This window comes from Phaenicophaeus curvirostris, chromosome 4, assembly GCF_032191515.1.
Source record: "Phaenicophaeus curvirostris isolate KB17595 chromosome 4, BPBGC_Pcur_1.0, whole genome shotgun sequence".
Lineage (NCBI taxonomy): Eukaryota > Metazoa > Chordata > Aves > Cuculiformes > Cuculidae > Phaenicophaeus > Phaenicophaeus curvirostris.
In genome coordinates, this window is record NC_091395.1 from 53426390 (window position 1) to 53448310 (window position 21921).

At 40.1% G+C, this 21921-nt stretch overlaps 1 protein-coding gene across 9 annotated transcripts in view; it reads left to right on the plus strand.

Annotated features, from left to right (window-relative positions):
- The window catches only part of APBB2 (amyloid beta precursor protein binding family B member 2), a 192994-nt gene that overhangs the window by 114080 nt on the left and 56993 nt on the right, over positions 1-21921 (plus strand). For 7 of the 9 annotated variants that reach the window (XM_069856132.1, XM_069856135.1, XM_069856137.1 and 4 more), the window contains 3 exons: positions 7295-7500; positions 13169-13254; positions 13351-13411. In XM_069856132.1, coding sequence (XP_069712233.1) covers positions 7295-7500; positions 13169-13254; positions 13351-13411 — 353 coding nt within the window. Of the gene's footprint in view, positions 1-620; positions 732-7294; positions 7501-12678; positions 12742-13168; positions 13255-13350; positions 13412-21921 lie in introns of those variants that run through there. The other 2 variants (XM_069856143.1, XM_069856140.1) reach the window with 2 other exon arrangements.

The following is a 21921-nucleotide window of genomic DNA, read 5'->3' on the forward strand; positions in this document are numbered from 1 at the left end:
TCCCATTGCTGTCCAAATGCTGGGACAACATGTTACTGGATCCTCTCACCGTCTTATTCTTCGCAATTTTTGACATAGGAAACGTCGGCACAGATCCCTTGTTTACAAACAGGGTGCTTTTCAGTTTGAGTTCCTTCATTTACATTGTGCACCCACTGCTGGAATGTGAGCAATGAGAGAGCCAGAGACTCGGAAGTGGATTTATAGGTTCATTATTGGCCACGTTATTTTTCTAGTTTTGGAAAATCCTAGAAGTATTTCTGTTTGAAGCATCGTCCTTCCAGCCTGGACACTGAACACCCCTTTTCAGTTAACTTTTCAATGCAGAAACATACTTTTGAGACAGTGATAGGTAGTTCAAGTCTAGACCAAATAATGTGTTTGGATGGTATCCCTTTTCTTTGGGGGATCTTTACAGAAGAAAACTTGTTGCAAAGCAGTCCTAAGAATTGAGATAAATAAGCTAGGGGTACAAATAAATGAGATTTCTTATCTTTATCTCAGTACACTATTGGTATTTTATTTCTTGACCTCTTTAGGTAGATCAAGTGCTTGCAAGTATTGTTGAGCCTGGCAGACAAGTGGTCTCATTTGGTCATTTTGCTACCATGTAATGAAAGGAGCTCTCCTTAATTGGACAATGACTGAAAATCAAATACTTCCACTAACTCCAGTGGAGCTGCATTTGTATCAGCCTGAGGCTCTACACTTAGATCTGGTTTTGCTTCTGAGTAGGTAGGGTGGGGCCCATACGTGGAAATCAATCCCTTAGAGAGCAGAACACTCCTGTCCCTTTAATGATGCAAAGGTACTTCTCAGATTTCCCTGAATGTGTTTCCTGTCTTACTGTGAGCCTACCTTGCTGCTCTCTTCTAGTGTTGCAACAAAGTGCTTTTAACCTGTGAAAGAACACAATTAGGATTGTCCTGTGACACCTCCCAGGTACAGAATTCCCAGCACTCCAGTGGCTCTGTTACAGCACTGTTACGGGCACTGTTTTGAGGTCATGTATACTGCCAACTCAAGCCCTTTGGTACTGCAGTTCCCATGTTGCAAGACTACTTTCCTTGGACATAATGTAGTGCCCTAGGCATAGTGGTTGATGGGATTTGTTTTCACCTGAAGAAGGGCTGTGCATCCAAACACATCTGTTTTTCGAAGTAGAGCTCCAAGTTTAATAAAAAAATTATTGCAGTAGACCTGTTGCCTTGCTTAAGAGTATTTGGTTTAGGAAGAAGGCTTGCTTAGCATTTAGTGAACCAGGCTTGAGGCTCTGGTTCCCTCATGCACAAGGACCTAGGCAGAGAGGTCTTCTAAAGCTCCTGCCATTCTCTTTCCATCTGTATTTGTTTCAAAATGACTGCCTTTGGTCTTCAGTGAAAGGGGGTTTTAGCTGCACCTGCAGAAGTAGTCTGAAATGGTTAAAATTGACTCTTTCTTCCCCATCCCCAGCACCTTATTTAGCATCACTACCAAGTTCTTTTTGAAGTGGAGATAATGCCTAGTCACTACTTTTATCCATTTTTGTTAGTTTATCTAAGCGAAGGCAGAAAGTTTGTTTGTTCCAGTCTATTTTAAATTATATTTTTACTCACTTAGGCTTTCATTCCTAGTGCATTTTTCCTTGAAGTTTCACTTAGCAGTTTTTCTATCACATAATGTGATCTTTTTCTTCCAGTCCTAAGCAATGTGTAAATACATTGGTCGTCTTCCACTACCTTACCTTCAGAATGGGAAGGAGCTAGATTATGTTCATTCCAGACAGGAGTGTTGAGATTTATTATTGAAATGATGTGATATATTTCTAGTACTTATCAAGAAGAGATCCTGATTAATTTAGCACAATCACAATGTAATACAGCCAGGTTTTAGTACTACAATAGTGATAAACCAACTTAGGACAATGGTGGGTGAAGTATTTGGTTTGTTTTATGCTAACAAATACAGACTTTGATACAGATGGTGAAGAAACTGGTTCTCTAGATAGCAGAATTTGGTCCACAGGAAATCAAGGATCTTGCCAATATTCTTCCTTTCCACATTTGTTGTAACACCAAATCACCCTTGACTGAACGTTTTATTTTACTTCTGTGTAGTTTTTCTAAAAATAGGTGAATAATTATTGTCTCAACTTTAACATAACTGGCTGTTAAGTTAAAATATATTGTGCTCTACCTTTGCATTCCTGCTCTTCCAGAAAGTTCCTATGAAGCTCCTGCTATTCTCCTTCCATCTGTGTTTGTTTCTAAATGACTGCCTTTGATCTTCAGTGAAAGGGATTTCTAGCTGTGCCTGCAGAAGAAAATCTGAAATGGTTAAAAGCTGCTTCAACTTCTCATGGCATTTAGGCTCTCTGATTATGAAATACCCACAAATTACACCAGCAGAGAATCATACAGATACTATTTGCATCTGTTGCAATTTGTGCTTGTTGAGTGTTGACCTTGCCATGCACAGGATGCCTGTTAGGAGGGAGTAGTTCAAGGCATTGCAAAATGATGGAAAAATAAATGGTCTCCATTTACTGTACCAATTTGTCTGCTCTGAAAGGTCCTGCTGAATGTTCTAGTTTTACTTTCCTTTTAATTGAACAAGGACTAAAGAGTGATTCATAATGATAGCAATTTGATTACTATCCTTGCCCCTGAAACAGCAATAAAAATAAGTGATAAAAATACTAGTTTTGCTGAAGAACTTAGTCATCAATTACATGTGCTCTTCAGTGAATTGTTTATATTGTTTATTACCATCTCGTTTCAGTATCGTAAGCCTGTTTTCATAGAGCAGCCACAGACAGTAAAATACTTCTAACTTGAAATAAAAATGTAGTTAGTGAGGCTTCTAATTATTACGCTAAACAGTATCTGAACTTTAGCTGCGTCATGGAATTTATCACTGCTCTATATCAGGTAATCGGCAGAAGCTGACATTTGGAAAAGGGAAGTACAAACAGCAATATATTACATTATATGGGCTTCATCCTGTCTTCTTAGAATAGGGAATGTATTCACAAAGCTCTTCTAGCCGCAGTTACCAGTTAAATGTTGCTGTGTGGATATCAGTTTTGTGGATGTACGTCTCTTTTGCTAGTTGTTTCAAAAGAGTGAATGAATAGTTTCATTTTGTGTAACAGACTCCATTATTTCCAGTATTTTTGAAGTTTTAACTGCTCTTCTCAGTTACAGTGCTAGAAGTATGAAGGTTGTATTTGCTTTTTTCTAGTACAGGCTTCGTGTTTCAGCTGTTGAGGCAAAAATTCAGACACGAGTATTTATTTCTGAGTGAAACTTGACCAGACATTTTCAGCAAGTGGGAATCTCTTCAAATTGTTTTACTCCTTTGTACATTTATTAAAAGTGGAAACAACTATTTATACCTTTTTAAAAAAAAAAAATTTCTTTCGTACCTTTCCAAAATTATTGTGGGCTTTTTATGAGTTAGTTCTTTTTCCGTATTGTAATTTTAAAAGAGAAATTACTAATATAAATTTCTCATTTGGTTTTAAAAGGGAATGGTAAGGCATTGCAGGCACTGCCCTCCCCTTGGGCTTTCACTTCTGATAATTTCATTTTCTTCATCATTTTCCCATTCTTCTAAATTTGTTCCTATTGTTGTGTTGCCGAGTCTCTGAAGAGATGAAGCAGGGGCTGCGTGGTGGGGTGCAGCAAGGAGATTTCTCTCTAAGTTCTGTAGAAACCAGTGTCACAAGTTTTCAGGAAGCAGCCAAGTGCCCTGTTGACTCCGTAAGAAGGGACTATGGTGCCAACTCTATGCAAGCTTTAGGTAGAGAGGAAAGATCTGATTTACCAAGGGACACATCAAGTCCTGATGCTGGAAGGTGGTGGAGGCAGAAAAGCCCAGTGAAGTCCTATGTATTTCAGTTTTCCTCAAATTCAGTTAGCTTGTCTTAAATCAGAACTTTAATATATTTTTATGTAATCTTCCACTTTAGTTCTCAAAATCCTCTGCCACGTCTCTCTTACTGTCATGTTTTTTTTTAACCAGAATTGCCCCATGCTTCTTCCATAGTAACATCCCTATGAATAGCCAGTTTGTGTATCTTCCACCATATAGAGAAGGCTTTAGTAAGCTGTCTTTTGTGAGACAAAACCCTGACTGAAAAATATCAGTCCTCTCTCTTTAACCTGTCCTTTCACGTGAATCTGTCTGCAGAAGGCTAGCTATGAACTTCTAACTATGTTGACCTTTAAATGGGCAGCGCTGCGTTTTAGAAGTCAGGTGGTGACAGCTCACACTTATCTTAGGCAAATTTCCAGGTAGTAGCTTGCCGACAAGGACTGGCCAGTGTGTCTGAGTCAACATGGGCTGCTCAGGGATTAGCGTGACAGCTCTTGTGCACACCATGTTCAGACAATAATAGAAGGCAAGGTAAAGACCAATTGCAAGCTGACTGCCCAGTCTCTTGTGGTGAGGGCTGACTTTGGACTTCACCTCTGGAGTGTATGGTCGGAGGAGCCACCATGGTCACTAAGGTCTTTCTCCAGAAAAAGAAACAGCTTTCAAAGGTCTGCAGTGCTGTGTGAATCTGCATGATGCCTGGGTCAAGATCTACCTCATTCCTGTGCAGAGTTTTGAGTTGGGTACATCTTAAAATAGTCTTAAAAAGGATCTGATTCCCTGAGGAATGTGTCGGGTCCCAGTGTGGGAAGGTGGTGGAGGCAGGAAAGCCCAATGAAGTCCACTCTATGTATTTTAGTTTTCATCAAGTGAAATTAGCTTCTTATCTTAAATCACATCTTTCATGCTTTTATGTAATTTTATCCACTGATAAGAATGTGGCTCTCTCTTACTGTAGAAATACAAGCTACACAGATTCCAAGTTTCTTAAAGAAAACCAATATCTCCTTTCTCATATAGCTTAGCTACAGTGGCTCACTTACTCTAGTTCAGTATTGTTTTTCTTATTCCTGTTGCTTTATGCACTTATGTAAGAAATGTCTTAATAGTATAGCCTTTCAGGAGATCATGGTTTACTGTAAGCTAAACCAATCTCAATAAAAAAAGATATGTTCTTTTTGTGAATCATGCTCCAATTTTCTGTAGTAAGCCATACTTTCCATATTATCAGAGCAATAATACTTTCAAAGCCAGAAGCTGTATGACAAATAATGTTATTCAGGTTCAGTGATCTTTCGTCAAAAAATCAGTAAAGTAGATCATGGAAAAGGCCAAGAGATGGTAGGTAGAACTTTACCTCCTAGGGATGACTGGGAGAGAATTGGAGCAAAGTTCCCTATCACTATATATCATCTGCCACTGAAGAAGCATGAAGGGCTTAGTTTTCCACAGACCAGAAGAAACTACTTCCATGTAATGTTTTTATCTCTGAAATCTCACAAACATAACAGGAGTTATAAATTTCAGATTATGTCCCATAGTTCAGTTCTGTTTCCTCTTGGGATTATTTCATGCACATTGTTTGATTCCATGTCAATTGGATTGGTTTACAGATCGTAGAGTCATTTAGGTTGGAAAAGACTTTTAAGGTCATTGAGTCCAAACACATACCTAACACTGCCAAGTCCACCATTAAACCATGGTTCAGCCGTGCTTATCAGGTGATCTGAGATCAGTACCTCTGTGCAGGGCATACCTGGACACCAGCAACATGCATCTTGTGGGGACGTGTAAAACACAGTTGTTTTGTGTGGAATGCAGGTTTTTGAAAGTTCTAAGCTGTGTTAATTGAAAAAGAAAAAGAAATCTGAAATTTGGTTCGTACTTTATCTCAGAGCATATGCAAACATATTCTGGTGTATTTATTTTTGGTAATTAATAGGTTTTTGAAGTAAATTAATATTACTCAGGTGATATTTTCGTATCCCAGAGCGCTACCAGCTGTTTTACATGATTTCCTTAGAAGTATTCAGTCACATAAAAGATAATTTATTGTCTTCTAACTAAATTTGCAGAAGTGACAGTGTTTTAAGTCTCTGGGTTAATGATTTTTCTTTCTGCTGTGGTTTTTGTCTGCTTTTATTTAAAAGTCGTTTCTGTTTAGGTCTTTCTGGTACTGTATGTCATTGCAACAATATATAACTGTATTGTTCCTCTGCATCTTTAGTTGATTGTTTTGAGAGAAGTAATGCAGCCAGAGCAAAACACTTTGCTAAGTTTAGATTTAAAAACGTATACACCTACATAAGTGTTTATAGGAAGGACAGGAGCAGTGTTTGTATTAAAGGGAAGAGAATACTTCATGTCCTGGCAGTGTTGAGGAATGGTTGTTCGATACTGTCAACTGTATGAACCTGAACTGATCTGAAGCTTTGCCTCTCTACATAATAAAATCTTATTATTTTCCTATTCTGACATGCATTGAAAGGCCCAATATGTGCATTTTATGAACATTGACATGATTGTGATGTTTTGGAGCCAACTTAAACCAATTATTTAAACTTACCTATATGTATCTGGAGTTGTAGAAGTTGCGATGCAGACTTCAGTGTGATTTTCAGGCATTTGATCTTTGCACATCAGTTTTTGCATGATGTGGTCAAATTATTGAAAGTGTCTTGCTTTTATTTCCCTTTCACGTGCTTGAGAAGAGTGCAGCTGAGTCGTTCAGCTGGAAAATAAAAATGAGCAAGATTGAAATGAATGAGCTTTAAAACATGCAAGAGTCAGGAACTACATACTTCAAATGCAGTAGAGGCTACTATGAAGGACATGTAGAAGCAGGTGTTTAGAATATTTGGGAATGTCTGGAGCTATTTATATGAATGCTGCTGATTTCAGATATTGGGCCATGAGTGAGGCTCATTGAATTTAAGTGTAGTATAGTCTAGTTTTTCACGTGCAGAATTTGCTGAGTTTAGTCCTCAAATGGTAGATCAGTAACTTAAGAACTCTGAGTGGTCTGAGGTAGAAGTGGTCTGGTTTGTGCCATGAAGTGTAAGAGTTGTTTCAAGTTATCATGCCATTTCTATGCATGTATATGTGCATAAATGTGGCTAGCAGAAGTGAGAGAGGTTCAGAAGTAAGCAACCTTTAGAGCTAGTTTCTCTGATAGTATTAGATAGCTGCTATATTAGAACAACTCTTTGGCAAGTAGTTATTTTTTCCTCTCTTTATAGGCCTGCTTAAACTAGGCTTCATCACCTTACTTTGAACGTAATTGTGGATGTGTTTCTGGTATTAATTTACACAGAAAGCATACAACAGCAGTTCCAGCTGTACATCACTTGCATCAGGGGTAGACCCATGAAAGAATTGTTCATGTCTTAATAACATTGATTGAAATTTTTTTTTCTTTTTTTCCTGTTCCCAGTAGATATATGGAGTGATCATTCATTTCAGACAGACCCAGATTTACCTCCTGGCTGGAAAAAAATCAATGACATTGCTGGGATCTACTACTGGCACATACCAACAGGAACAACTCAATGGCAGCGTCCTGTGTCCACCCCAACAGACCTCCAGGGCTCACGGAAAGGATCGCTTGGTTCCATTACTCCTTCTCCTACTCCAGAAACTGAGGTAACATACTGTGTCTTCTTGTGGGATGCATACTGTAAAGGAAATTGAAATAACTTTTTGAACTTGCAGGTTTAACTCTTAGCTAAACTGAGCATTAGAATGTGGAGACTGATAATATTCCACAGTATAGCTACTTCTTGATATACGTCGTAAGTATCTATTTTCTATGTGTATTTTCTAGTGGTTGTGCCTCATGAAACATCCTGAACTTTGGATGTGTAGGATGAAATAATACAAATCTCAGATAAATTAGAGAACAGGTGCTTGATGAATGTGAAACCACTGCAGTTCTGTAGCATGCGCTGAAGCAGTGCTGCATTATACGGGTACAGGATACATAAAATTTTTCATATTGTAGCAGTCTTTTGTCTAGTCTATTTGTTTGCATCTTCTTTTTGGTTCACTTGATAGGAGTGTTGCACAAAAACATTTGAGTCTTCATTTGAGACACTAGTTCCTTTACAGGGTAATTTCTATTGAATAAACTTGAAATATCCTCAATGTAAGTCTTGTAACATTCTGCCAGTACAAAATAATCTGCAGAAGTAGATCACCAGGTTGCAGTCAGTCTTTACCTAGGAGAAATGTATTCAGTCTTCCACATGTGCTGAAAGATCAGTATCTGATACTGTCTTTTAAGATAATCCTTTCAGATTAAACCCAGGATGTTGGTGGATGTAATATACGTAGAAAAATAGAAGAAATTATTGAAAATAAAAGTATGCTTCAAAAAAACGCAATCACTTTGTAGTATGCTGGGAAAACTTCATGGAATGCAGTACTAAGATAAAATCAAAGTGATTTGAAATTATTTTTCATACTAACATCTCAGAAGAAGGTTCACAGTTTTATGAAATGAAGGGAAGCCTTTTTACTAGCTTTGAGTGTTGGGTCAGGCAATCCTTACGCCTTTTATTCTGTTATTGATTTTGTTGACATATGCACCACAATAACTTAAATGAAAATTAAGAGGAGTTGAGGACATTCAAGTATGTATTATCACATTAACCCTGAAACTTTTATCCTGTGTAGGCTTAAATATGTACATTCTTGTTCATAATTGTAGAGAGCTTGCTCTCACATGTTCATAAATTCTACTCAAAAGGTTTGCAAACGTGACCGCAACATTTCAGTTATGGCCTACATCAGTTGAGCTCCCATGTAATGTACTGTGCACCAAGCATGCTGGAAATAATTTCTGAGAGGGTTCACAGAGGAAGAACAGCAATTGTTAACATTCAAGTAGAAAACAAGGAAAAAAAAAAAAAAGCCAGAAATGCTGAATGTAAAGTGCTGTACGTGTTTCTAGTGTAAATTTTTGTAATGTACATATAAGTGATACAACTTCACTGTTCCTACTAAATATGGATAAATAGGGCTTTAATTAGTAGGTTAGAGATGTCTTTCACAAAACCCCAGAAATTGGTATGGTTTGTAAATTGCAGACAGAAAATTCACATATTAATTCCAAATATTTTTCTACCTCTGTTTAAAATGTCTTTACAACATTTCAGACCTGCTGGTAGTGTGGCAGATGTACCTTTAACCTTTCACAGTTTTGTTTGTTTTAAATGAAGAATAGTTTGTAATTATAAATAATTATTATTAATTCTCAGCAGCATCATGGCTAATACGAAATGTTTGAATTATGAAAGCATAGATTTTAATACAGTGTAGATCTATTGAATAAGATGTTGAGGAGTTGTTCTAAAAAGACACGTATGTGAGTATGTAGTAGGCTGATCTAGGTTTTGATATGGCAGTTCTAATTCGGCAAGGAATTTGATCCAGTAAGAGTTATGCATATACCATTCTGTGGCAGCATCAAGACCATAGAGTGTAGTGTAAAAGATGATACAGAAAAAATGTAAATTTCAAAAGCTTGTATTAGTTTCATATTATGTGGTTATTTTAATTGTAGGTATAGACTAAGGCATTTGTCTCTTGAGAGTTTGTGTTCATTGATAAGCATCTTACATAGTGTTATTTAAAGGATACTGGTTTTTTGACTCAGTGTTTGTTAAGATAGCATTGCAGTGCAATAACAGCAGATTTACAGAAATGGAGTTCAAAATGAGAGTGTGAATTGGGCTTGGGACTTTGTGCACTGCCACGTTCTGAAACTGCTCCAAAGAAGGAGCGTAGCTGGAATTACAATGAGAACTGTTAGGAAAAGTCTTGTATTTCTTCAAACCACAGATGTTGAGCTTTATTAAGAAGGAAGTTCTTAATAAAGAAGGTGTTTAAGGCCAGGTTGGATGGGGCCTTGGGCAGCCTGATCTAGTGGGACATGTGCCTGCCCATGGCAGGGGGAGTTGGAACTAGATGGTCTTTAAGGTCCCTCCTGACCCAAACTGTTTTATGATTTTGTGATTCTGTGAACTGGAGAAAGAATCCTTTGGGATTCAGCTGGTTCTGAGCAGTCCCTCACTACAGAGCAGTAAGAGGAAAATAAGCCGTGTTGTGGGGTTATGAGATAGGGGTAGGTGATGAAAGAATTTGTAATTTAGGTTTAACACTATCAGATATCATGAATCTTAGGTTTTTCATCTTTGTCCAATCAATACTTGCAAGCTGCTAATCATTTCCAGGTTGCTTGCAGTTGATACTGGTTTGAGTCCTTGTTCACTGCACTGCAGCCTACCCCAAGTGCTCCCCGTTTACCTCTCTGTGAAGGATTAACCTGGATGTTTCTGATATGGTCAGTCTGACACTTAACAAAACATGTGGAATTCCATCTAGAATAGCATCTCCCAAGTGCCTTTATCCCATCATTAACACTGGCAGCAGCAGTTGTGATGGACAGCTTCCAGCTCCAGGTTGGACCAGATGTGAGCTGTGTCCTGCTGGTTCTCTTATTGCTCTTTAGAAGACTGCTCCAAGATTATCTGTTTTGAGAGAGCTGCTTTAGCTCATTCCCACATGCTGGAATCTATATTACTTTCTTCTGAAAAGATTGGGAATGTATAGTCTTTAACACAGATGAAAGAGTATAATCTAGGATGGTAGACTGGCATGGGTAGCATTTCCTATCTGTCCCCCTTGGGTTCCATGAGTCCATTAAAAATACTTGGATCTTTATCGCATTTGTCTGTGAAGCATCATGTTTTGGTCTTGACATGGGTTAATTTAGGCTATTTCAGCTTTTGAGTTCGTCATATAAACATTTAGAAACATCGTTTTGTGGGGGTTTTTACCAGAGTGATGCCTTTTTACTCATTGTCTTGTTGTCTCCATTTTTTTATTATATTATTGTTTATTTTGTGTCTCTGTGTTAAATGATATGACATACAGAAGCTTTGCTTCAGTTGGTAGAATGTGGCTTACAGCTGAGGGCGGTCAACAAGGAACAGCTCACGTCAGCCATATTTATGTTGCAGCTTACTCTGGATATTTAGCATAAAGAAAAGCAGTTACTAATGCTGAGCAGAGAATCAGAAAAAAAAAAAGCAAGTGTGTATGCAGGAACAATGCTGTAATGCATACAAATGGCAAAAAGGATTTTAAAAAGGAGAAAAAGTGAAAATACCTTACTTTTGCACAGACTGAAAGACAATTTTTCTTACACAACATAATCAGTAAATTTAAATCCAAAGCAATAACGGATTAAGCATTATGCGAAAATCCTGCAGATTTAACAAAAATGCCAGTAAGCGCTAAATATGAATAACCTGGAACATTAATTCTCTTCCTCTCCCTCAAAAGCATGAAAATGTATTTTGGTTTTGCATGGCTGATTAAATTTTACTTAGTTTTGGATGGCTCTTTTCTCCTGTGTGTTGCCATGTGACTCTCCTCTGTGAGTCCTTGTCTTTTGTTACGTTCTCTTCCAAATTTAGAAATTTTGCTGCCTCTTCCCATTTCTTGTGCAGAGAAAAAGCTTTAGGGTTTAATTGTCAGTAAAAGCTTCTTTGATATCACAGCAGAATTTGGTGATGGTAGTTGTGTCATCTTAAAGCCTGACTCATCCCAGGCCTGGAGTTCTTCCATAAGTAACATAACCACTAGCCACTAATAATTAAAGATGAGGAACACTGGAGGAAAAGCTAACAAGTCTTAATTCAAAGACATGTTTGGGAAGAGTTAACTTCTGGAAGTTGTTTCTCACAAACAGTTCCTCTAGTGGGGATGCCTTGGGAACACTTCTGAGGTGGGAAGTCCACTCTGCAATTCAGTGTGTTGGACTTCATTACTGGGTACCTCTTCAGTCTAGGGCTAAGCACATCTTAAAAAGGGGCCACTGATTCCAGGATTACTTCATTTGATGAAGCTACAAAGAGGTGGCTCTAGGATTCTCGGCAACCAACTCTGCTGTCCACCTGGCTCTTGTTCAGGACTGGGAGATTTCTGTCCTCTTGGGAAAGAGGAGAGGGGCAACTACAGTGTCAGCTGCTCCTCCCACGCTTTACAGAGAAGGATCAACCTCAGGTTGCTGTAGTGCTAAATGCACTGCTGCTTGCTTGATTGTACCAGTGAATGCCCCTGAATATTTTGAGAAACTTGAATGGAAAGTGAGTTGTTTGATTTTTTTATATATTTTGTTATGGGCTTTTTTTAAAGGCTGCTAGACTTTACAAGCATGCTTTTTCAGCAAGAAATCTCCCTGCCCTCCTGACTAATCCTCCTTCCTTTCACTGTCCTTTTCTTGTGCTTTCTCTCTAGTAATATTTGATTTTTACCTTTTATGTATCTTATCCTTGTATATATTGTTGTGTTTCAGTATTTCTAGTTCCAGTAGTGCTAGGGCCTTTTAGAAAAGTGTCAATTAAATGGAAATTGTAATGTTTCCCCTTCGTGCTGTTTATCAAAGGCTGTAGCAGCTGTGGCCAACATTCATATTCAGATTCATTTTGCTTGCTTTTAAGACCATAGTTAAAGAGTAATTTCATTGTCTGTTCCTAATTTATATTAACTTTTCTTGTTTGAATCATTTGTTTTGGTAAGTAACTGTTTGAGGCATGTCTTCTCTCCCCTTTCCTCCAAATGCCATGGTATAGTGGAGTAATGAGTTGAAGTTTGAGGTGATCTGTTCCCTAACCCATCCTGTAAATATCAATGCTAACAACAGTGTCTTGTGTTTTTTTCTTTTTCTTTTTTTTCTTTTTTCTTTTTTTTTCTTTTTTTTTTTTTTTCTTTTTATCAATGTGCTTCTTCCTGTGTGAATAATTATGTGTCTAGAAACAACCATGGAGTGATTTTGCTGTACTGAATGGGGGAAAGATTAATAGTGACATTTGGAAGGCAAGTATATTGTCAGATTTTAGAACCTTTGATACTATTACCCTTGGTTTTTGCATGGCAGTGGCTGTTTTTTTCCCCTTTTATTTTTTCCATGAATGTCATTCATAACCTAGGCCAAAGTGAATGGGGGTACTGCTAGGGATGTCTAGCTCACAAACATGCTGCCTTTTCTGATCTTTCCACTTGGAATGGATTCAGTCTAAACTAGCAGGGCAACTGCCATGATGTAACGAGTAAGACGCCTGCACTGAATGAAATGCAGCTTGAGAATATATGCATGCCTCTTTTCAACTTCAGCCAGAAATACTATCGCTTCTTTGCAGGGAGGATTTAATTTCCCTTTGAAATAAGAAATAACATGGTGGTATACTTAATGCTATATTAATAGCACTTAATTCTATACTAATAGCACTGCCTTTGTCTCTAGGATCTGCATGCAGCCACTGTGAACCCAGACCCAAGTCTGAAAGAGTTCGAAGGCGCAACGTTACGCTATGCCTCTTTGAAGCTCAGGTACAATTACTTCAGAAGTCTCCATGGAACGACCAGTTCCATTTTGTGCTGTGCTGTAATTTTTATATGATTTTGTCTTTTTTTTTTCTTTAACAGAAATGGTCCACAATCTGATGATGATGATTCTTGTAGCATCAACAGTGATCCAGAATCCAAGGTCTGTAAGAAGATCCACAATGGGATAAAACCTGAGAGTTTACGATTGTTAACATAACTTGCAAGTTGCAGAATGTCTTCTAAGTTTTTAAATTAACTGTACTCCTCCGCTTGGCACAATGTAGATTGACCATGCAAGACTAATTCCACCAAAGGAATTTGCAGTTTTAAAGCTTTATTCAATTTGGTCAGGAAAGTGTGACTTATTTTAAAATCACATAAGCCAAGAAATTGAATGTTACAGCTCCAGATTCTGGTTTCCAACTGTAATAATTGACCTCATGCACAACTAACTTGAGTTTTCAGTCCTGAGTAAGAGAGGGCTCTGTTATTTGTCATGGCTGGGTAGCTTCCTGGGGCGTTTGTTGGCAGAATTTGCTCTTTATTCTTAAGTTTGTCCCTTTTAAGTACTATTCCTTGTTTATGTGGCTGCTTGAATTTGCAGATAGTGGCAAGGAAATTACGTTTTAGACCAAGGAACTTAGTATTTTAGAACAGGGAATGCAACCAAGTTTGAGGATAAAATCTGTAGGGAAAAATGAGCAAGCACATAATTAAATAACACAATAATGAAATCACAGCTTTTACTGTTGTAATAGAAGAAATGTTGAACAGAGGAATATCTGAGAAAGAAGGCAGCAGAAGGTTTTGAATGGTTGTATATGTATCTCCAGATTTATCTTGTTGATGGTTTTGCATCGTGCTTGCATCCATTTTTAAGGATGTACGGGAATCCCCATGATTAGAAATCCAAGTAGTTTAAGGAGTGTTTTGGCTGTGCCACACACCTGCAGTGACTGAGAGGATAAGAAGGTACTTACATGCAGGAAGATGGTATGTAACAGAGTTCACAGTTATAATATCATTAATGTTAAATTTTAGGAGAGAAAACAGACTGATCAGGGTACTGAAATTTCTTTGTCATCTTGATTATTTGGCTTGTTTAAATCAGGTGTGAATAAATGTGTTTTGCGTACCAGGCTGGCATTTAAAAAGCAAGGGTTTCAACTGTGCTTATTACAATGACAAGCACTAAACTCTAAGCATAGTGAATGGAGTTGCAGAAGTAGTGATCTCAGAAACAGAAAGCTGTGCCTTTCAAGATAAACCTTATAGTATGGAAAGTGTTATAGGGAGGCAGTATTTTGATATCTCTCATTCATTCACAGGTGGTTTGCGCTGAGTAGAATTAGCAGCCTTTCCTGCATAGAGAACCGTGACAGCTTTTGTGTACATGAATAACTTGTGTGTCATCATTGCCTTTTCCTCTCTGTCTTCCTATTTAAACTTCAAAATTTATGGAAGTGATACCCATTCAGTGTCAGAGAAATGGGTCAATGCCAAAAATTTGTCCTCTTTTTATCACAGCTGGTTTTATTTCTCCTGTGTAGGCAAAACCATGCTGATGATGCTTAAACAGATAATCAAAACTCAGTGCTGAAACATTCACAGAAGTGACTATGTGGGGCAAGATAAGAAATAGAGGAGAAACTATACATTTCTGGGTTTGTTTTTTTACATTGCTTTCCTGCTGTCTGTCACTGCCTGATGGGGCTGGTGTGCAGAAGCAGCAGTGGCCGTGCGTGTTGGTCCTGTGGGTGAAGCTTGGGAGCACTGATGCTGCTTTGCAGTGGGAGAGGCTGTGGGCAGAGCTATTCAGTGCATCTGCCTCTGCTCTGAGTACAGGACAAGTGAAGCCTCCTTTTGCATGGCAGCAACCTCAAATACTTTTTCTTTATTTCAGCATAAGAGAAAGAAGCTTTTTTTATCTCATTAAACTCTTTACTGGAAGAATTTGTAAATATGAACATTGCTAGAACACTGCTAGAGACCTTCAAGCTGTTTAAACCTATTCAGGACAGTGACCAGTACATTTGGGAAAAAAAAAAAAATTGAACAATTAAATTTTCTCAGTGGCACCAAGTGGTGCTGCCTTTCAGCAAAGAGAACCGTGCCACCTTGTGGAAAACTGAAGTAGTTGTTTTCCCCCACAGTGTGTCAACTTCTGCAGAGACTGCAGCACTGTAGAACTGTCAGTTTGGGGGAAGGTGTATTGTATAATTCTTGTCATTCTTGTAAGAAAAGTGATATATGCAGCAACACAGTTAAGCATTCAGGATTGTCAATAAACGACAAATGTTTCTGTATACATTATGGGCCTAAGATGAAGTTCAGAGCTTCATCTTGGTGCAGGTTGTCTGCTCCAGGCCATAAAAGAGAAGGGAAGCGGGAGAAAGGGGAGAATGATTGCATCCAGCTTCTTGATTTCAGTAATGTGTTTTGGTAGGAATTTCTTGAAGAGATGTTTCATTGTACTTGACAAAGTTCCTGATTCTGCATGTGAAACATGCACAACTGGAAATGAGTTTGGAATTGGTACTTCCCAGGAGACAGATCATAACCTTCTTGCTTAATTTATAAAGCAACCTGTGCCTTCCTAATTGAGTTTCAAGGGAGGTAAAATGATGCTTTTACCAATCCTGGACTGTAAATTCTACTGGGCTGTCTCTTTTTACATTATTGTAAAAAATGTTGGCTCTGTGTAAAATTAGAGAAAGACAATACATTTTTTCCTTGCAGTTGTGCAAGGATACTGAACCTCCTGGGAAACTAGGAATGGGATGAAAAATGGAAAGCTCATATGACTCAATTTCTTGAAAATCTTTTAATAATTGTCCTGTTTGGCCTGACATTTGGGCTCATCTTTGTTTTCTCCTTTTAAATGTTGTTTTCTGCTAAGGCTTAATGTCATCTTTCTGTGTTATGCATGGATTTTTGAATTCCCAGTCTGCATCAGCCTGTTCAGCAGAGCTTCACTTTCCAACCTTGTCCTCTTAGAGTATTTTCAACGGTATATTGATGTCTTAAGATTGGGAAGAATGTATTTATACCTGTGGAAGTACTATGCAGTTGCTCCAGAATCTGTTTCCTACTTCAGAAACCAGTAGATGCTCAGGAACTCCAAAGAAAGGAAGAGGAGACTACTTCTAAGAGGGGTAGAGGTAGGAGATCAAAGAATCGTTTGTTTGGAAAAGGTCTTTGATATCAAGTCCAACCATACCTGTCCACTAATAAACCAAGTCTCTGATCACTTAATCTACCTGTCTTTTAAATACCTGCAGTGATAGTGACTCAACCACTTCCCTGGGCAGATGGTTCCAGTGACTTCACTCTTTTAGTGAAGAAATTTTTCCTGATGTCTAATCTGAACCTTCCCTGTCACAACTTGAGTCCATTTCCTCTCGTTCTATCACTATTTACTAGGGGGAAGAGACCAAACCCGCCTGTCTACAACCTCGTTTCAGGTAGTTGTAGACAGTGATAACGTCTCCCCTCAGCTTCCTCTTCTCCAGGATAAACAACCCCAGGACCCTCAGCTGCCTCTCTTAAGACTTATTGTCCAGCCCTTTCACCAGCTCTGTTGCCCTTCTCTGGACATGCTCCAGGACCTCAATGTCTTTCTTATAGTGAGGGGCTCAAAATTGAACACAGGATTCAAGGTATGGCCTCACCAGTGCCGAGTGCAGGGACAGAATCACTTCCATAGTCCTGCTGGCCACACTGATTCTGATACAGACCAGGCTGCCTTTGGCCACCTGGACACACTGTTGACTCATATTCAGCATATTCCCTACCCTCCAGCAGATCACTGTTTCCTCACAGCTTAGTGTCATCTGCAGACTTACTAAGGGTACATTCAATCCCTTCATCCAGGTCGTCGATAAAGGCATTGAACAGAACTGGACTCAGCACTGAGCCCTGGGGAGCATCACTTGTGACCGGTCTCCAGCTGGATTTAACTCCATTTACCACCACTCTTTGGGCCCAGACATCCAGCCTGTTTTTTACCCAGGAAGGGGTACGCCTGTCCAGGCCTTCACTCTTGTTTCTGGTCTTCTCCAGGAGCAAATATCCTGGCTAGACATAGGACCTTCAGTAAATTATCACAGTGTGTTCTTGGTGATGTGGATGAGTCTGATTTCTTATGCAAGTGAAGAATTGACTAGAGAGGAGGAGGTTTTGCCCTGTCTAGTAGTTCCAAGAAAGGATCGTCTGTTCACACGGAAATCTGTAATTCTTTCTTATAGTTAGAGTAGCTTCTAAACTTATCAGTGCTAACAGGGAGCATTCAGCATTTTCCAGTGGTTTCACAGTCCACCTGAGGCTACATATGAAACACATGAACATGAAACTCTACAAAAAGCCTCAGTTCAATTAATTTCAACTAATGGACTCAATTTAATTAATTAAATCTGAGGAGTTTATTCCATCTTAAGTCTCCTTATGAAAAAAAAGATTAAATCTAAAAGACAATTTTCTTCCAAAACGGTCCTTCTGCTTGTTCTTGGAGTAGGGATTTGTTTCTTTAAGAAGTGGCCTTTTTTTTTTTTTTTTCATTCCTTAGGATACAGGACCTATTGCAGGGTGGACGACTAGAAGATACCTTGAACCCATTCCTTTACCCTTAAATGATTTTGGGTTTTTTTTTCCTTGACTAGTCTTACTGACAAACTGTTTCAAGTATTACCTCCTGTGATGGTCAAAAACCTTTAAACCTAAACTTTTTGAGGTTATTTTTTATCCTTTTATTCTACGTTTAGCCATCTTCTAGTGCATTTATTACAGGCAATTGTGTCTCTTCTTCAGCTTAGTTTTATTATCAGCAAACCAAGTGCTTTTAATTATTCATAATGAGGCTAGGAGGGTTGCCATCTTCTTATGAGTTTCCCTGACTGTTGAAGCAGCGCTGTGTTTTCTGTCTTTAATTTTTAACTGTGGGTCATCAGGTTTGCTGCTTGGGGTGGAGTTTTTTCCAGAGTCTTGCAGGGTATCTTTAGAATGTCCGTACTCTTTATGGAAAGTTATTTATGTGTAATTCCATTTAATTTTAAATCTTCTGAGTGAATAATCATTTTATTTGGAACTTTAAGCCATAATTATAACCATGATTATCCCTTTACAAGATTGAGTGGAAGAAAAGTTCTAGTCTTCAGCTCAACAATCTGAGTGCACCTTGGTCAGGAGAGGGGAGTTGGTTGTTTCATTTTTTCAAAGAATTTTCTTGCCAGTAACTGAAAATTTCTTATGAACAGCAGAATTTTGTATTTGGGGGAATTAGCCGAAGCAGTGTGTATAAAGTTTTTTAGCAGTAAGCTAAAAAACCCAGTAAAAAACTTTCCTGGGTGGAAAACTGGTTGGATGGCCGGGCCCAGAGAGTGGTGGTAAATGGTGTGAAATCCAGCTGGAGGCCAGTGACAAGTGGGGTTCCCCAGGGCTCAGTGCTGGGTCCAGCCCTGTTCAATGTCTTCATCAATGATCTGGATGAAGGCATCGAGTGCACCCTGAGCAAGTTTGCGGACGACACTAAGCTGGGTGGAAGTGTCGATCTGCTGGAGGGTCGGGAGGCTCTGCAAAGGGATCTGAACAGGCTGGACCGCTGGGCAGAGTCCAACGGCATGAGGTTTAACAAGGCCAAATGCCGGGTCCTGCACTTGGGGCACAACAACCCTATGCAGTGCTACAGACTAGGAGAAGTCTGTCTAGAAAGCTGCCTGGAGGAGAGGGACCTGGGGGTGTTGGTTGACAGCCGACTGAATATGAGCCAGCAGTGTGCCCAGGTGGCCAAGAAGGCCAAGGGCATCTTGGCTTGTATCAGAAACGGCGTGACCAGCAGGTCCAGGGAGGTTATCCTCCCTCTGTACTCGGCACTGGTGAGACCGCTCCTTGAATCCTGTGTTCAGTTCTGGGCCCCTCACCACAAGAAGGATGTTGAGGCTCTGGAGAGAGTCCAGAGAAGAGCAACAAAGCTGGTGAAAGGGCTGGAGAACAGGCCTTATGAGGAGCGGCTGAGAGAGCTGGGGTTGTTTAGCCTGGAGAAGAGGAGGCTGAGGGGTGACCTCATTGCTCTCTACAACTACCTGAAAGGACGTTGTAGAGAGGAGGGTGCTGGCCTCTTCTCCCAAGTGACAGGGGACAGGACAAGAGGGAATGGCTTCAAGCTCCGCCAGGGGAGGTTTAGGCTAGACGTTAGGAAAAAATTCTTTACAGAAAGGGTCATTGGGCACTGGAACAGGCTGCCCAGGGAGGTGGTTGAGTCACCTTCCCTGGAGGCGTTTAAGGCACGGGTGGACGAGGTGCTGAGGGATATGGTTTAGTGTTTGGTAGGAACGGTTGGACTCGGTGATCCGGTGGGTCTCTTCCAACCTGGTTATTCTGTGATTCTGTGATTCTGAGGTAGTAGGAGCCAGCAAGGAAACTTCTATTGGAATACCTCAAGGGAAATAAGGGGTCTTCCACTGAGAAGGTGATGCAGCCAACAGCCCAATGAAACGCCTCTACACAAACATGTAGCTTGGGCGACAAACAGGAGGAGCAGCAAGCTGCCGTGCTGCTAGAAAGCTATGACCTGATTGCCATCACTGAAACTTGGAGGGATGGATCCCATGACTGGAGTGTAGCTATTGATGGTTACAGGCTGTTCAGAAGGGACAGACCAGGAAGGAGGGGTGGTGGCGTTGCTCTCTGTATCAGGAAATGGATGGAGTGTGAAGAGCTGTCCCTGAAGAATGTCTGTAAACAGGTCAAAAGCTTATGAGTGAGAATAAAAAACCAAGGCAACAAAAGGAACCTTGTGGCTGGTGCATACTACAGGCCACCTGATCAAGCGGAGACTGTGGATGAAGCCTTCTTCCTGCAGCTACAGGAGGCTTCATGCTCAGAAGCTATCATGGTACTGAGGGACTTCAACCACCTGATATATGCTGAAAAAGAAGTACAGCAACCTGTAGGCAATCCAGGAGAGTCCTAGAGCGCATTGAAGATAATTTCTTAACCCAGCCAACAGACACCCCCACTCGAGGGGATGCAATACTAGACCCGGTGATCACCAGTACTAGTGAGCTCATCAGTGATGTCGAGATCGGAGGCAGCCTGGGCTGCAGTGATCACACACTGGTGGAGTGCAAGGTCCTGAGGGATACAGGACAGGCAAGAATTATACTTGGGACCCTAAATTTCAGGAAAGCAGACTTCTAGCTCTTCAAGGAGTTACTCAGTAGGACCCCCTGGGATATGGTCCTTGGGGATGAGGGAGGAGAATAGAGCTGGCAGATACTTAAGGATGCTTTCCATAAAGCACAAGAGCACTCAGTCCCCATATGTAGGAAATCAAGCAGGGAAGAGACAAGCGTGGCTGAGTTGAGAGCTGCTGGTCAAATTGAAGAGCAAGAGGGAACTGCACAGGCAGTGCAAGCAGGGACAGGGAACCTGGGAAAAGTATAGGGACACTGCCTGGTTGTGTAAGGTTAGGGTCAGGAAGGCCAAGGCACAGCTGGAGCTTAACCTGGCAAGTGAAGTTAAGACTAATGAGAAGGACTTCTACAGGTACATCAATCAGGAAAGGGAGCTTAAGGAAGTGTGCCTCCACTGATGGATGAAAATAGTGACCTCGTATCAACAGATGAAGAGAAGGCTGAGACATTCAACAACCCAATGTCGGAATGGAGATCCATGACAAGTGGTGTCCCTTACTGAGACCAGTGCTGTTTAATATTTCCATTGATGATATAATCAAGGGTACCCTCAGCAAGTTTTCAGGTGACACCAAGGTAAGACCCCCCACCTGGTGTATTGTGTTCAGTCTGGAATCCTCAGCATAAGAAGGATATGGAGCTGTTGGAATGGGTCCAGAGGAGGCTACAAAAATGATCAGAAGGCTGAAGCACCTCTGTTGTGAGGACAGGCTGAGAGAGTTGAGGTCGTTCAGCCTGGAGAAGAGAAGACTCCTGGGAGATCTTATAGCAGTCTTCTAGTACCTGAAGAGGAACTACAAGAAAGCTTGGAGGTGTCTTTTTACAAGGGCATTTAGTGATAGGACTAGGGGGAATGGCTTTAAATTGGAGGGTGGAAGATTTAGACTAGGCAGTGGGAAGAATTTCTTCACAGTGAGAGTGGTGAAGCACTGGCACAGGCTGCCCAGGGAAGCTGTGGATGCCCCATCCCTGGAGGTTTTTAAGGCCAGGTTGGATGCCTGGTGTGGTGGGAGGTGTCCCTGCCCGTGGTGGGGGGGTTGAAGTTAGATCTTTAAGGTCCCTTCCGACCCAAACAGTTCTGTGATTCTAATTAGATCCTGCAAAATGTTGCACGTCTTTCACTCTTAGAAATCCCATGTATCTCTGGGATCTATTTAAGTGCCAGGCTATCTTGCAGCATCAGTACATGGGTGACTAAACAGGAGGAGATATAGAGGGAAAGATTTTACTTGTAGCCTTCCTTAGAAAAATATATTACAAAGCCATTCCTTATGTGAAGAGAATGTAACCTGCCTTAAAATTTACCATTAATTTCCAGGTTTTACTGCAATAATTAGGTCCCGAATTTTGTGGCATTAGCAGTATTTGATTTATCAAGATATACTGTATGAAAGGATTGTATTTGGCTTCTGCATTTCTACATGATTGGGAGAAGAGAAGATAAAATGTAAGGCCTCCTCAGTCAAATCAGAATACCTTC